Source organism: Mixophyes fleayi, chromosome 5 (assembly GCF_038048845.1).
Source record: "Mixophyes fleayi isolate aMixFle1 chromosome 5, aMixFle1.hap1, whole genome shotgun sequence".
NCBI lineage: Eukaryota > Metazoa > Chordata > Amphibia > Anura > Limnodynastidae > Mixophyes > Mixophyes fleayi.
Window position 1 is genome coordinate 268,244,150 of NC_134406.1, and position 17,812 is coordinate 268,261,961.

General features: G+C 46.4%; 1 protein-coding gene and 1 long non-coding RNA gene across 5 annotated transcripts in view; both read right to left on the reverse strand.

The window, feature by feature from the left end:
- Positions 1-17,812, reverse strand: part of LOC142159310 (uncharacterized) — a 361,481-nt gene that overhangs the window by 226,394 nt on the left and 117,275 nt on the right. The gene's annotated exons all lie outside the window — the stretch shown is intronic.
- LOC142159304 (CTD small phosphatase-like protein) overlaps positions 1-17,812 on the reverse strand; it is a 56,118-nt gene that overhangs the window by 13,500 nt on the left and 24,806 nt on the right. The window contains exon 1 of one of the 4 annotated variants that reach the window (XM_075214077.1): positions 8,842-8,932. The exons of the other annotated variants lie outside the window; for them this stretch is intronic. Coding sequence (XP_075070178.1) covers positions 8,842-8,917 — 76 coding nt within the window. The 5' untranslated portion in view covers positions 8,918-8,932. Of the gene's footprint in view, positions 1-8,841; positions 8,933-17,812 lie in introns of those variants that run through there. 4 annotated transcript variants of the gene reach the window in all.

Here is a 17,812-nt window from a genome sequence, read left to right on the forward strand (position 1 = left end):
GATGAATCTTATAAAGGATTGCACGCAAGACAAAGAATAGAATCAGACACTATACTAACAACCCCTCAATTTATTCTGCTCAAGTCACTTGGTTTAAGATAGTCCCCTAAATTAGCTCATATTCGTGAGGATAAACAGTGATTAATACTATTGAGTAATAAAGTAATATGCGGACACTCAACGTACAATTTTTAAATCACAAACTTTAAAACAATTTGATGGTTATTTTTATTCTAATGGATGACTAAAATGATATTTGAATAAACCAATTATTGATGTTATTTTTAAACTAAAGGGATTCATAACACATCCACTTGAGTTGTAAGAATCATACTGAACTACTTGTGCACTACACACTAACTTCATTTAATGGTGAAGTCGTCGTACCTCCCTATTATAAATAATTTCAGTGAACACATCAATAAATGGTTTTTGGGAGTTAACAGAGGTACCTCTCTAATAAGAGGGTCTTGTTCCGTGGTACGACCCTACACTTACCACTTGTAGGTCAGATATATATATTGCATTTTCTGCTTTTCTCTTTTCAGCACAATCTGTTCTCTGAACATAATGCCCAGAGGAGTTTGGAATGTTGACATATTAAAACATCATTCTCACTGCGCAGGTCACACTGGAAGAGGCGCTGAAAGGGAGTGGGCGGCATGGAGGAGCTTGCAGAGGTCATGAGAGCTACAGAACACTAAAATGTGGAAGCATGCATGGGAGAACCTACATGGAGCAGATATTGGGAAGCGGAGACATAGGAAAGAAGCAGACAAGGGGGAAGGGATGACAACTGGACAAAAGGCGGAGACAGAAACAGATTGTACTATGGCCCAGCACAGGACCCATGTCCCTCTGAATGGAAACGCAACGATCATCGATCCCTATAAGGAATAGCCACATTGTACACATGAGAGTAGGACAGATCACAAACACAGCATTGTGTGTGCTGGACAGCTGGTAACAGACCCCCTCCCCCATCCTTATGTCAAATTATAAATCATTCAGTACAAAGGTGAACATTAGATGAAACATTCTAGAACAATACAGGCATCTGGAAAGTTTGTATCAATAGATCATAAAAGGACATTTCTGGTATCGGAATCTTGTGCCATATAAACAAAAACCAGAACATTTGTGTTCTCCATCCAAATTGTGATTTTTGTAGCAAAGTAAATAACTGCAGGAAACGAAGAGGTCTAGATCTAGAGCAGGCCGTGGCCAGCTGCACATGATGGGACTTGTAGTTCTACAACAGGTTGCCTAACTCTGCTCTACCAAATCAGAGAAAAAAAACCCAAAACAAAACACCCTATAAACTTCCACAACTAATTTCAAACAATTGACGCAGATGACACCTGTTGTTACTCACTCAGCCACTAGGTGGCGATGCTGACTTAAATACCGACTCTTGCTCTGGGAACATAAGAGGGAGTTGGCACACAGTACATATATAAATATATATATGTGAAACCTTAATTACTCATAATTACCATGTTCCAACTAAAGGTCTTTGGCACTGATGTCTTGCTTTATTTTTATTTCCAGCTGGATTTAAACAAAGCGCTGATGCGGAAGCAGGAAGGAAAGCAAGTGATTAGGTAGTGAATGATGCAGAGAATCATGGGTCCTGCTGTGAGAGGTTATCTGCAGATTACCAGCAGGAATTCCAGCTATGGGGGGGGGGGGGGGCGACACTGGGGGAAATTCCACCTCTGGCTGCAGAGAGATCACTACTGTTCTCTTCTCTGTATGTTTCCTCTGTAAGGAGGTTGGCAATGATTGGTTACCTTTCTGTCCACTTTAAAAGTGGATTACATGTCCCATCATCCTCTACTATCACCTGGTTGTAGATTCGCCTATTACTGGCTCATATCACCTGCTGGTCAATCTACAGTTCCACCAAATTTGGGAGTCCTATCACCAACAGAAGCACATCCTACCTAATGCTACAGAAGGCCGCAGCCATGTTCACCGCTGTACGCAGGAGGTGTGGTTGATGGGATTTAGGAAACTGAAATGTTGGGAGGTTTGTTATGTAAATATTACGGGGTGAATGCATTTATTCTGTTACAAGATTTAACCGATTTTCTGCAGTGGTTCTGGTAACTCTGCTCGTAGAGCTTAGTAGAGGGGCCATTGTTTGACTTCTATTTATCATAATCTATTTCCTCACAGAGCTCTCCTGTCAGTCTTATTCAGTATAATCATCTTCTCAATGAACAATAGTTTTTGTTGTGACAAAGGGGGCAGGGCCAGATTCGGAGAAGACAGAACATACAACAAAGATGTAGCAGACAATAAGAGATAATGTGGTGTCTAGCGTACACATTCCACTGCGTTCGCCACAAGTAATCAAACAAAACGTGATATTAGCGGTCGCTCCCATTACTTTCTGCTTGCAGATGTTGTCCAGCGCGGTTTTAGTTGCTGTCTAGTAGCCCATGAAGGGTAACTTGGGTGTGAAGACAACTTTTTGCCACGTTTAGATCTCCTTAGCTGTAAAACGTACACAATTTTACATGTCGGTGATATTTGGGAACAGATGCGGCTGCAGGAATGTAAACCTTTTACTAGAACCTTTTATTACGTTACACATACAAATATACACCGGTCAGGTGGAAAGCGCTACAGACTCTGTTGGCGCTACGTAAATAAATAATAATGATCAGGGAAGATTTAGAATATCTTTCACCTTGACATTTTTAGCAAATATTAAATCCTATCCCCCCCAACACAGCCATGTGCTCCGCAATGTAAGCGGACAGCGCTTTAGACCATCCCCTTCTCAGACGTTTACACTTGGACAAGAAGCATTGACCCCCTGGTAGGGACAATTATTACACCGTAAGTGGGTGATTCCACTAATGATTGGAGGGGGGGTACATGGTAGGTAAAGAATATATTCGTTGAACTTCTCTTTTACAAGTAACAGGTGAGGCCCAGGACTGACAACTTTCCTCCAGATAGTCAGCGACTGGCTGATGACTTCTGTAAATTGAAAAATCTCCCAGCACACTGCTGAGAACCAGTAACAAAGCCGCTATTCTACAGGGCAGGTTTCTGGGTGACCCCGCCCTTCCAAGCGCATGCGGTCAACCTATAAATTGACTGCGCCACTTCCATTTATGTATTGACATCTGTAAACTGGGAAAGGACATATCTGCAGATACAGGATAACCACAAGAACCTCGAGACACAAAAGGTCAATACTCAGCAACAAACGAAGTGCGTTGTTGGTGTGATGCGACCGGAGGACTTAACGCTGGGAGATGACCATTTTCTTTCTCTGTGTTTGGGGTGGTTATGGGTCAGAAACGATTTCACAGTGTCCCAGAGTCCAGGCTGAAAGTCACATTCATCACAGTATTCTAAGAGCTTGTCACAATCCTCAAAACGAAGACCCCGTTGCCCCATTTGGGCGGACGCCAAGACATTTGCTGTGGAACGGCAGGGACAGGAAATTCTGTTCAGCGCGTGCACGCGCTGCATTCCTTCCCCGTCCCGAGAGGTCATCCAACAAACCAACCTTTCTTATACTGAGAAACAAGAACACACAGCATGGGGCCGGATCTCTCTGGGACGGTGCAGTCTGCAGAGGGTTAAATAAAACCAATGTAACGGGCTCATTACCACGGTTCACAGCAGCAAATAAATACGTTTCTGGAACAGAAGAACAGCTTGGGAAGTAAGAGCATCCACACACCCCTGACACACAGCCAAAACGGATTAGACCATAGCAATCACAACATACAAACATTAGATTGTCTTCCGTACAGTTACTGCTAGTTTGGGGCTGCACAATCTGTGTCACTAATTGTCAGCACCTCTATGTGACAATCTCACCTGCTGAAACTGGAGCACAGGAGCTCTAACAGCCCAGCACCACGTGGGACAGATCGGGGCCTGCAAGAGGATCCTCAACAATTGGTAACAATATAACTCTCTCTCCAGCAAGTCACTGGGGCGTATTCAATTGTCGGCGGAAACGCCAAAAATCCTGCGGTCCGCGCACTATGACTGTTATTACGGTAATAGTGCGCAGACAAACAGTTACTACGGTAATTTTCTCGCTGGATTTCAGCTCGCAGCTCCCTGAGCCGCGAGCTGAAATCCAGCTAACTACTACCGTAATAACGGTAGTAGCGTTTACGCGGCGGGACTTCCGGACAATTTAATATGCCCCACTGAATCTTGTGATGTAGGAGCGAGACAACAAATACACAGATTGAGCTTCAGTTCAATATTGGATAGTAGAAGGAGCAGGGTCCTCCAGCAGCACAGAGTATATCAGGAGATGAGTGAGGTGTTAGTGAGGACAAGGCTGCATGTGACAGGGGCAGTGACATGATGTGAGGAGGGGAATGGAGGCAGCAGGAAGCCACAGACTGAGAGTTATATAGTGGAAGGAGCAGGGTCCCCAGCAGCACAGAGTATATCAGGAGATGAGTGATGTGTTAGTGAGGACAGGGCTGCATGTGACAGGGGCAGTGACATGATGTGAGGAGGGGAATGGAGGCCGCAGACAGAGTTAAATAGTGGAAGGAGCAGGGTCCTCCAGCAGCACAGAGTATATCAGGAGATTAGTGATGTGTTAGTGAGGACAGGGCTGCATGTGACAGGGGCAGTGACATGATGTGAGGAGGGGATGGAGGCAGCAGGAAGCCGCAGACAGAGTTAAATAGTGGAAGGAGCAGGGTCCTCCAGCAGCACAGAGTATATCAGGAGATGAGTGATGTGTTAGTGAGGACAGGGCTGCATGTGACAGGGGCAGTGACATGATGTGAGGAGGGGAATGGAGGCAGCAGGAAGCCACATTCTAGGAGTTCGATAGTAAAAGGAGCAGTGTTTCCTAAGAGAATAGTGGGCTTTTTCTGCCTCACTTCTGATAGACGCGGAGGCCTGGCAGGAACAGTGGACAGGGCTTCATGGTGCAATTCTTCAACCAGACGGCGCAATTGAATGATCAAGTCCCACCCACCTCACTGAGCACAGGTGAAGGGATGCGGCTCAGCCCACCAAATTCCAGACCCTCTGGTACAGTAGGCAGCCAACCATGGGGCATGTGTCAAATTGCTGTAGGAAGATTATGAAGTCTAATGAACCTCTATAGGTGAAGGAGTTCAAGAAACCAACTTGTTATTTTACGATACACAGGGATACATTTAAGCGCTCGCTCTCCATGAAAGAACATTCTATGTGCTAGTGAATCCAGTGCAGACAGATCCTTGAATGTCGGCCAATTGCTTTAGCAGCTTCCCACACAAAGTAAACCGAGATCCTCAAAGTGAAATAGCTGCAGAACACAGCGAGAGGCTCTCACAGAGTAACGTTATAAGATGATGTTCTATACATGAAGGCCACATAACGCCATCGATCACACAAGAACTTGGGTGTAAAGCACCACGTTCTGTACATGCAGAAGGGCAGGTTGGTTATAGTCTACCCATAATACATGGTACTTGTTCCCAGCTAACATTTAAGCCCTGCTGTTCCCCTCCTAAATACAAAGCAAAGAGCAATTCACTGCTCTCCCAATAGACATAGCAAAACCATTTACACGCAATTAAACAGAAGATGCTACAATGTGTAACTGGTCACATGATCCAACAGTTTCCGAATATAAGGGAAAAAAACAAGTAAATAAATGCTGCTATTTGAGGAGACTCTTACACACACACACACACACTATAACCAGTCACTGAGAGGAGCACGCAGGGTTTTTTTTGCTTTCATATTTTATAGAACACTTCAAGGTGTAACCAATCAGAAACTGGCTATCATTTATCAGATACATTCTAGATATAGGATAGCTACAATCTGATTGGTTGCTACGGGCAACACCTCCACTTTTCTTTTTTAGAAGGATTAATAAATCTACCCCCAAGTCTCCAGCATTCCAGACAAAATATCAATTACACTGATGGAGAGGTTATAAAGGGGCATCTGAAATACCACAGGATTACCAAATCTCCAGACAGTAAGGGCTGATTCATCAAGACACGTAGCTGCCAAATTTAAGCAAATCATACGCAAGATCAATCTGCACATGCCCAGAACCGGTTTGTATGTTCTCCCCGTGTTTGCGTGGGTTTCCTCCAGGTGCTCCGGTTTCCTCCCACACTCCAAAAACATACTAGTAGGTTAATTGGCTGCTATCAAAATTGACCCTAGTCTCTCTCTGTCCGTCTGTCTGTGTGTGTGTATGTGTATGTGTGTGTCTGTGTGTGTGTGTGTGTGTGTGTGTGTGTGTGTCAGGGAATTTAGACTGTAAGCTCCAATGGGGCAGGGACTGATGTGAGTGAGTTCTCTGTACAGCGCTGCGGAATCAGTGACGCTATATAAATAAATGTTGATGATGATGATACGTCAGTAAACGCAGCAATGTCCTCTACGTCATCGAACGCAAAGGACACTTACTACAATCTTCAATTTCAGGAAGTGACGGGGGCGTTCGTCTGTAGTCGGTGTACAGTAAGGGCCAAACTCAAGTACACGCAGCCACGGCTGAACTAAGCTTTGGGCATCTCAAAGTTCTTGTTTTTGTGCCGTATCTCTTGCTCCAGCTACAGGGCCAGTCTAAGTCCTGAGTACTAGCGATGCTATAACATGTGTTTACCATCAGGAGCAACTGTAAAAATGTATTTTATGCTCAGTAAACATTAAATACATCCTAATAAATGAGCTTCATGGGGGAGCAGAAGGTTTGTATTTTTTTTAAAGTTTTATCATTAATGCCTTTATTATTAACTGGTGACATTAATTATTTTTTTTCCTGTGCGTTCTTTTGCAAATTTATAATCCATGTAGATATTGGACGTAACCTGCGGTGTCTGGTGCACGTATCATCAGCGCACGTATCGTCAGCGCACGTATCGTCAGCGCACGTATCGTCAGCGCACGTATCGTCAGCGCACGTATCGTCAGCGCACGTATCGTCAGCGCACGTATCGTCAGCGCACGTATCGTCAGCGCACGTATCGTCAGCGCACGTATCGTCAGCGCACGTATCGTCAGCGCACGTATCGTCAGCGCACGTATCGTCAGCGCACGTATCGTCAGCGCACGTATCGTCAGCGCACGTATCGTCAGCGCACGTATCGTCAGCGCACGTATCGTCAGCGCACGTATCGTCAGCGCACGTATCGTCAGCGCACGTATCGTCAGCGCACGTATCGTCAGCGCACGTATCGTCAGCGCACGTATCGTCAGCGCACGTATCGTCAGCGCACGTATCGTCAGCGCACGTATCATCAGCGCACGTATCATCAGCGCACGTATCATCAGCGCACGTATCATCAGCGCACGTATCATCAGCGCACGTATCGTCAGCGCACGTATCGTCAGCGCACGTATCGTCAGCGCACGTATCATCAGCGCACGTATCATCAGCGCACGTATCATCAGCGCACGTATCATCAGCGCACGTATCGTCAGCGCACGTATCGTCAGCGCACGTATCGTCAGCGCACGTATCGTCAGCGCACGTATCGTCAGATCCGTTCCTTGATGAACTCGCGCAGAGACGATTTACCTGCGTTTTTAAACAAAGTTATATATCATTGCAAGTTAAATTAAACACATATTGACCAACACCTTATATAGTGAAGGGTAAAGGCTGCCCAGGTCTGTTCCTAGTGTCTGGAATCCTTTCCTACATCTGCAGCCAAGCACAAGGCTCAGAGTGGAGTGACCCCCAGGAACGCTGAAAGGACCAGTTAGAGATGGACAAGAGGTTTCTCCCCCGAGACTGGAATCCACCAAACAGATGCTCAGTGAGGAATGGAGTAAAGGCTCAAGTTAGAGGCTACTGTGTCCTGCAAGAGGCAGGGAGGTGTGGAAGAAGAAAGGAAGGTGTCCTGCCCCCGAGAGAGTGATTCATCATCATCACCATTTATTTATATAGCGCCACTAATTCTGCAGCGCTGTACAGAGAACTCATTCACATCAGTCCCTGCCCCATTGGGGCTTACAGTCTAAATTCCCTGGGGTCAATTTAATAGCAGCCAATTAACCTACCAGTAATGTTTTTGGTGTGAGAGAAACAGGAGCACCCGGAGGAAACCCACGCAAACACAGGGAGAACATACAAACTCCACACAGATAAGGCCATGGTCGGGAATTGAACTCATGACCCCAGTGCTGTAAGGCAGAAGTGATAACCACTGAGCCACCGTGCTGCCCACAGTAACCGGCTGAGGGGAACCACAGAAGTACTTTGCGTCCTCTCTTCCCTCATCAGTGGCCTACCTGCCCTCTGGTTATAGCGGTGCAGAGCCGTGAGGTAATACCCTGAACAGGATCCTGAATTCTGGCTAGATGTTGGTTTTCGGAGAGCGCGTTGTGCTGCAGCGCCGCTGACCATTAAAGCTCCTTCGTGGTCTAAACAAAAATCTGAGTTTGACGGCTGGATACCGATCTATGCACCAAAACACTAAGCACTGACCAAACGGCGGCTACCTGAGCCAATCCCCTGACACAATCATTTAATATATATCTATAGAATTGTGCTTTTGTCAGACATTGCTCAGTGGGTTTCCTACCAGTAAACTGAACACACGATTAGGGTGCACGCTGTTGCCATTTAAACTCAACACATATTGAACCACTAATGTATTATGGGTTTAGAAATACGGCAGATTTCTCCAATCGACATTTCAGTGTCTGATGCACTAATTCTGCCCAATACTTTTAGTTAAAAACGCTCTAATCCAGAAAATGATTCACGTTACCAGGCCCCTCAGTCCTGGAAAAGAAGATTCTATAAAGATAAGATGCCAAGTAATAAGCAATCTACAATTTAAGTGTTACAGGATCAGAGTAAATGGAGAAACAAACCTGTCACATCAACAGCGAGAGGAAGATTAGGGACTTTCCAGAAAAAGAAGAGAGCAGAAACGCCTCCGAATTCCATCCACTATTCCCTCCCTTGTACCACTTAATCTGATCACACATTTCTCAGACAGACACAGAGAACAGCAACTACAGAAACAGACGAAACTTAGAACTCTTTTAAAAGACTGAAAACAAGCGGATTCTTTAAGAAAAACAAAGCAAAAACAGGAGTAAGTTTTCTCCGGGACAAACCATGTTACAATGCAGGGGGTGCAAATTAGTTTATTATTTTGCACATAAGTTAAATACTGGCTGTTTTTTCATGTAGGACACAAATACTTGATAGCTTTATTTTTACACTGAAATATAAAGTTGATCTAGGACATGCCCTACCCCAACTATAAATCTGTCCTCACATTTTACATTTACTTCCCCTCCAATGCAACATGAAATTGTCAAAGTGCAACTTTACTGCTTTTCTTTGGTTTCCTTTATTTAATCAGTCCCGGCATGTTTAGATATATACTGTTACACACGCACTACAATGGTTACATGAAACCTATATGCCCCTCTGTATACCCCTAGCTTACAGCAAAAATACTGCAGTCTGATATGGGTTTTCTTATCTGGAAACCTGTTAACTAAAACAGGAAGATGACAAAAAAAATAAAACAGAAATTAAAACAAAAACAAAAGACATAATAATTACAGCCGTTCTGTGATTCTGACACTCACAGTGTTACCTCCTAGTTACAGGAGCAGTTCTATATATACAGTTTAATGAGGGAATGTCCATAACTTTAGGCATGGCATTAGAGGTTTGCCCATGGCCAGAGCAGATGGCACAGAGAGTACCACGTCTGCCGTTATACCAGAGTGTCACGGTGTTGCAGTGATCGGAACACATCATCATTTATTTATATAACGCCACTAATTCCGCAGCGCTGTACAGAGAACTCATTCACATCAGTCCCTGCCCCATTGGAGCTTACAGTCTAAATTTCCTAACACACACACAGACCGAGAGAGTCTAAGGTCACTTTAATAGCAGCCAATTAACCTACTAGTATGTTTTTGGAGTGTGGGAGGAAACTGGAGCACCCGGAGGAAACACACACAAACACAGGGAGAACATACAAACCTCCACACAGATAAGGCCATGGTCGGGAATTGAACTCATGATCTCAGTGCTGTAAGGCAGAAGTGCTAACCACTGAGCCACTGTGGCTATTATTCGCTGCCAGTGGCCCTGTGTGAAAGGAGACAGGAGGGCAGCTTGATGCCAGTGATCTAGGGGCACGGTAACGACACTGAAGCATAGTGTAGCTGTGTGCATTCCTGAGATCAGATATTTACAGGACATTACTGTACGATTCCCAAATGCCAGTAGCACTCACATCCTGAACAATTTGAGGGATAGTTTTTATCCTCCCGGACCACAGGTGTAAACTCTGATTACACAGCATCTATAAAGCGTGATCGCGTTCGACATGTGGGGTCACTGGTGAACCTGGGCGTGCAATGTGAAGGTGGGAAGACCCAAGGGTGACCGTGGGGTCACAAGAAGTGTTACCCGATCACTGCGCGCTCCGTATCATCCTTGTAACTTGGCGACGAACGATTTCTGCTCATTTCACAGCGTTCATCTTACTTTTTAGATTCAGATGCCACCAGTCACAAAGAACAAGTGTCTTGGTGAACAGGGTCATCATTTAGACATCGCTAGATGAATGCTCTCCCTCCAGTAATATCCTCACTCTAGTTATAACATTTCCTGCAGCCAAATGTGTGTTCTGAAGAGCTCACGCAGCATAAAGCTGCGGCTGCAGTAATAGAAGCTCCGCTAAATATCACAATGTCAATAACCAGAGACAAAGCAACCACATTAAGTGCCCTATAACCACACGTGTCGTCATCAGGTGTGATTAAGCCACCTTTATAGTCTCCGTACCCAAGTGAGATCTCCAACAGAGGGGTGGCCCGGGCCAAATACCTACCAGGCCCTTAAGGGAGGACGGACAGGAAAGTTATGTGCCGATAACATTCCCATCATTGGAGTGGTCACACCTGGGATGGCATCAAATTATACCTATTAATACACAAATATACCATTGTAGCCGTTACCTCATTAGAAGCATATTCACCCACTGGCGGTCATTTACGTATGAACTAAAGATGTACATGAACATATTATAGGACAACAGAGAGGAGATGTAGTGATTAGATTTAAATTCACTGGCGTATCTAACGCTAAATTATTGTATAAAGGTATCCCGCTAAGATTTCTCAAACCGTGTTCCTTGTCTATCGGAAATGAAACCCACCGTGCCCCATCTACTGTATAATAAAAGGTGACATTTGAATATTACACGTGGGAACGCAAGATATCAGAGCAGGTGACGTACGATATGTCCAATGAGCAGGATCGTAGCTTCCAGTCTGCAATAAGCCAACATCTGTAGACTCCGGCTTCACCCCTCATCCAAACCAACATGTCATCAATTTACCCCACATTACTCACGTTCCAGCTCATACACATTATATCTCCCTCAGGTGGGTAATGTGAGGAGGGATTTTGCATTTCTAATAAATACTCAAAGGCTTGTAGGTTATAAACTCCCAGTAAAACGATAACGGGACCTAACAATACATTTATATCTTTATAAATCTGCCCAATATAAATAAGCGATGTTGACACTAGAGAGTAACTCGGAGGGATTGTTATTCAGTAGTTTCCATTTACATCCCTCACAGAGCTCTCCTGTCAATCTTACTGATATCGGATAAGTTTGGGGACAGAGCCTCACGACTCAGGGATGTTTAGGACATCATTGGGGGAGGGCGTTCTAAAAGGAGCAATATTAGGAGAGCAGGCAGAGAGGAAGCAGACAACCCCAAGTTCGCCCATAGTCTGCACAGGACAATAAAACCATGGAGCACATACCTGTCTCTGGGATAGACGTACTTAGCGGTGGATTCTTCAGGGTGGAGAGAACAAGTCAGCAAGCGCTTCAGTGCTGTATGTTCTTTATTTTGCTGGACATTTTAAAAACGGTCTAGCAGTTTTAAAGCCTAAAGTGTTTGCTATAATTTTGCTCTGCTAAAATAATGAGCGCTAAGCTACCGCCCATCAGTGCAGATTTACTGCATTTTATCATTCAACAGCTCACACTTCTCAGACACCTACACAGAAGACCCTGTGCGAGGTTCAGAGACACAAAACGCAGACTTACAATAACGCACTTTAGGTCACAAGGTAATCCCTGTAAAACATGTGATACGTCACCTTAAACAGAGGCTGCGTTGCCCCGCTGCAGCAGATTGGTGACAGCGGATGAAAGTCTTACAACAAATGTGTCAGGAGCATCAGTAATTCTCTTGCCGTGCTGGTTTGGAGTCTATTGCTAACACAGTGACCTGTTCCCAGCCATGTCAGGATATATTTATTTTTGTTTACAGACTTTTAATCAAACGTTAAAGTCACATCTTAGTAATTTATTACAGGAGTTCAAGCTAATTTCATACAATGATTTTAAACCGTTTAAGTTTTGCCTAAAAAGAGGAAGTGATCTTACATTGACAAAACATCATTACGAGGTTATCCAGAACACTTGGGACTGGGCAGCGCAGTGGCACAGTGGTTAGTACTGCCAACTCACTAGTTCAATTCCCGACCATGGCCTTCTCTGTGTGGAGTTTGTATGTTCTCCCAATCTCTACCTGGGTTTCCTCCAGATACTGTGATTTCTTCCCACACTCCAAGAACATATTAGTAGGTTAATTGGTTGTTGATTAAATTAACCCTAGTCTGTGCATGTTAGGGAATTTAGATTGTAAGCTCCAATGCGGCAGGGACTGATGTGAATGAGATATTCTCTGTACAGCGTTGTGGAATCGATGGCGCTATATAAATAAATGACAATTTCTTATGGTGATTCGGATTAGAGGTTTTCTCCATAATCTGGAGCACAAAATCTCTCCGCACAGACGTAAGTCTTTGTTTTTTTTTACACCAATCACATGATTATCTCTGCTAAACCTACTAGAGATCCAAGAATCTAACGTAAATGGGTACTGAAATATTGGTCACAAACAAAGAACGGTAAAGACCATTTTGTAGAGAACACAAAAACGCAAAAATAATTTGCACCAGGTGAAACGAGGTCTCATATCAAGGATTAGGGAAAATCTCATTGTTGTGAAACACATTTAGTTACACCTAGAAATGACGTTTACATCTCACATGAACGTCTTATGCTGCCCAAACGATGCCGTGTGCTCAGGAAAGTCTCCTGTTCAATTTGATCTCTAGGCAAATTGATTAATAAATGGTTAAGCTGCGTATGCAGCAGCGTTATGCAATCTATGGTTAATACAGCAGCGGCTACTCCAGCCCTATTTAGATATACAAGGTGTCCCTCTGCCAGGCAGACAATCAGGCGTTATTTGTGTTCTGTACCACACGGTGACAGAGCGCGGAGTCCCGCTGTCTTGTGGGATCGCACCGTTTAGTTTTATTGGTTAAACAACTCTATAGACACACACAAAGCAGCGAGGATGTGGTCCCAGCAGTGAGCATTGCAGGCTGCCAGGCTTGGCAGACAAATACCTGGCAGGATTAGATCATAATGCGGATTTCCTACGTGATTCATTAAGATAGACTATTATTGATTGTTAATGCTCTGGGTGTAGGAGATTACGGTGGCACAGAGACAAGAAGGATGGCAATTACTGCAATGTAGCTTTGTAAAACAAATGCCATGTTATCCATTTCTCATCCTGAGCGTTTATTAAAATAGGATGTCAACACAAATCACAGCCGTTTGTCAAAATACCCACAAAAAATAAAGCCAGACATTAGGCAAAGATAATAGTTTCTACATATAGATTATTTTGTGCGTTGGGTAGAAGTGCAGTATAAGCACATTTCACAATCAATACAAGTAATTAAAGGCTTTTCATTGCATTACATGTTCCTAAATGAAGTCGCCTGAACATACAGGGGAGCACAACTTTTGTTGCAGTATAGTGGAGAGAGCAGCCAAAATCGGTGGCCTATGCCAACAGTGTGAAAAGCCCACCCATTCACCAGCGGCGGCACGAGAGCGCGGCCCACCCATTCACCAGAGGCGTCACTGCGGCACGAGAGCGCGGCCCATCCATTCACCAGCGGCGGCACGAGAGCGCGGCCCACCCATTCACCAGAGGCGTCACTGCGGCACGAGAGCGCGGCCCACCCATTCACCAGCGGCGGCACGAGAGCGCGGCCCACCCATTCACCAGCGGCGGCACGAGAGCGCGGCCCACCCATTCACCAGTGGCGGCACGAGAGCGCGGCCCACCCATTCACCAGTGGCGGCACTGCTGCACGAGAGCGCGGCCCACCCATTCACCAGTGGCGGCACTGCTGCACGAGAGCGCGGCCCACCCATTCACCAGTGGCGGCACTGCTGCACGAGAGCGCGGCCCACCCATTCACCAGCGTCGGCACGAGAGCGCGGCCCACCCATTCACCAGCGTCGGCACGAGAGCGCGGCCCACCCATTCACCAGCGTCGGCACGAGAGCGAGGCCCACCCATTCACCAGCGTCGGCACGAGAGCGAGGCCCACCCATTCACCAGCGTCGGCACAAGAGCGAGGCCCACCCATTCACCAGCGTCGGCACAAGAGCGAGGCCCACCCATTCACCAGCGGCGGCACTGCTGCACGAGAGCGTGGCCCACCCATTCACCAGCGTCGGCACGAGAGCGAGGCCCACCCATTCACCAGCGTCGGCACAAGAGCGCGGCCCACCCATTCACCAGCGTCGGCACAAGAGCGCGGCCCACCCATTCACCAGCGTCGGCACGAGAGCGAGGCCCACCCATTCACCAGCGTCGGCACAAGAGCGAGGCCCACCCATTCACCAGCGTCGGCACAAGAGCGAGGCCCACCCATTCACCAGCGGCGGCACTGCTGCACGAGAGCGTGGCCCACCCATTCACCAGCGTCGGCACGAGAGCGAGGCCCACCCATTCACCAGCGTCGGCACAAGAGCGCGGCCCACCCATTCACCAGCGTCGGCACAAGAGCGAGGCCCACCCATTCACCAGCGGCGGCACTGCTGCACGAGAGCGCGGCCCACCCATTCACCAGCGGCGGCACGAGAGCGCGGCCCACCCATTCACCAGCGACGGCACTGCTGCACGAGAGCGAGGCCCACCCGGTCACCAGCGGCGGCACTGCTGCACGAGAGCGCGGCCCACCCATTCACCAGCGGCGGCACGAGAGCGCGGCCCACCCATTCACCAGCGACGGCACTGCTGCACGAGAGCGCGGCCCTCCCATTCACCAGCGGCGGCACGAGAGCGCGGCCCACCCATTCACCAGTGGCGGCACTGCTGCACGAGAGCGCGGCCCACCCATTCACCAGTGGCGGCACTGCTGCACGAGAGCGCGGCCCACCCATTCACCAGCGGCGGCACTGCTGCACGAGAGCGCGGCCCATCCATTCACCAGCGGCGGCACTGCTGCACGAGAGCGCGGCCCTCCCATTCACCAGCGGCGGCACGAGAGCGCGGCCCACCCATTCACCAGTGGCGGCACTGCTGCACGAGAGCGCGGCCCACCCATTCACCAGTGGCGGCACTGCTGCACGAGAGCGAGGCCCACCCATTCACCAGCGGCGGCACTGCTGCACGAGAGCGCGGCCCACCCACTCACCAGAGGCGTCACTGCGGCACGAGAGTGCAGCCCACCCATTCACCAGAAGCATCACTACGGCACGAGAATGTGGCCCGTCCATCCAATCACTAGCGACATCTTCGGGAACGCATGAATCGCTCTTTTTCCAATACAATCTATTGTACTTTCAGCCAGTACTAACCCATGAGATACAGGTCTTGCTGCATCCAAAATACAGTTTAAATGTTAGAACTTTAGGACACATTGGTGGGTACAGAACCGTTGACTCTTATTTGCCCTATGTATGGTTAATGTTCTACTAACATATGAAGCGTGTTAATCCTCTGAGGTCTGCAGTGCAGGGACCCAGCATTCACACTGCCTATAAACTGCGGTAAAATAGGCAAAAACAGAAAACAAATACCAGACCTCAGTAGGAAAAGGACACTGCTGTTTTTTCAGGAGTACTGGTATGGTGGGATTGGTTATCACACGATGCGAAGCAGCGCCTGCATCCTTGTCTCTGTATATAAGAGTACGTGGCTGTGTAGCCTTTTACCTGACCTCATCTACCTGTACAAGCCGCCATAGCAGGTTCCAGTTGACAAACCAAAGCATAGACCCGAGTATCCTGCATATCGTCCAACAACAGCCTGTTATAATGTGTTATCATGGCCCTATTATGGGGCCCATTTAAGAATTACCGACTTCTTGCTCCATTAAGTATCATCGGTCACTGCAATGACGACAGATGATTTGTCAGGGCAATTTAATACACAAGTCATGTCAGGAGAGCGCATCTGATAGGAGGCTGTTCTGGCGATTACTTTTTCTCTAATGAAGAATCTGGGATCTGACCTGAGTCATTACTGAGCATAAAACAGAATAGGGGAGAGATATTGGATCCCTTTCCGGCAAACTTGCTGCTTTCCCCTGTAAAGATTCCGGGTGAGCACCAACGTTGCCGGAAAGGGATCCATTAATCTCTCCCCATGCGATGCTCTCCCCATAGAATTGAATGGCTTGACAAAATTGCCCAGAAAATATTATTGGGACTGCGGTTTAATGCAGTAATTTGCATAATGCAGGACTTAGGTTTTTCTTACATTAAAATTTTACTTAAAAATACCTAGGCCATGTGGGAAAAGCCATTTCTGCATGGTTTGTAGTTTCTTAAACAGGCCTCTATGTTCCCTCACCTAACATAAAACAGTTCACTGGTGCTTTAGTCCCTTTATAAACACACTGACAAAATTCCAGAACATAAACCATTATACAAAGCAGAAAATACTGCCACGTGCTTAAGTCACAATAATACAAAGTACAATAGGCAGTTAGACTAATATTTATGGATACATGAGAAGTTATTAGAATCACATATGAATTATCTACGTTAGGTATTTAAATTCAATGCAGACCTCCTGGATTATATATTCCCAAAATAATAAAAACAATCAGTAGCTTTCACTTGCACATACCACTATTAATTAAAATACCTATAAATATAGGGAAAGGGTAGAGCCAGTCTTCAAAGATGTACTAAAGTAAGAATAAAGGGCTCAATTTCCTGGGAGCCGACACAAGTACACGGATTCGAAGACGGGTGAAACACACAGAGGGACAATACACCAAGCTGGGTCAGGGATTACGTAGGTCGGGGAGGAACGACGTGATACTGGTTATTATGTAGAAATGTTCTCTATCAGTTCTGACACTATAGGAATGCACTATGCACTAGGCAGCTGTCCTTGCCCGTCATGCAGCCAGCATTAAAGTCCTATAGATAACCATTGGGGATACATGAAAGTAGCAGAGTGAGTGTGGTGGATTCAGCATATCTGTCACATACAGAGCCCAGCGTCAGAGACCTCACAAGACCTCCTAGTGGGGACGTTTTATTCAGTATTCAGTGAGTCAGGTATGCTGTGGGTTGAACCATTATACAGGAGAACGCAGCCTATGAGGTCACAGGAACTGCCTTGTGTCCTAGTGAGGTCACCAGTTCCTAGTGAACCGATAGGCTGACTGGTCTGCAGTCACACAAAACAAATGACGGACAGTATTATAGTAATGACAGAAGCAGCACAAGTCACACCGCACCTTTCTGCTAATAGCTGGGAAACTTTCTACCTTCCTGTTCCCAGCATTCCTGCTGATTCTACAGTCTGCCCGATAGCTGGGAATCCTGTGATATCTGCCTCATTACTAAACAGCCCTGTGTCACAGAGCAGCGATAATACAGGCAATTAAATTACAAATATTTATATTATGTTTGGTCCAGCAAAAGCCAAGTGACATTACTAATGCCAG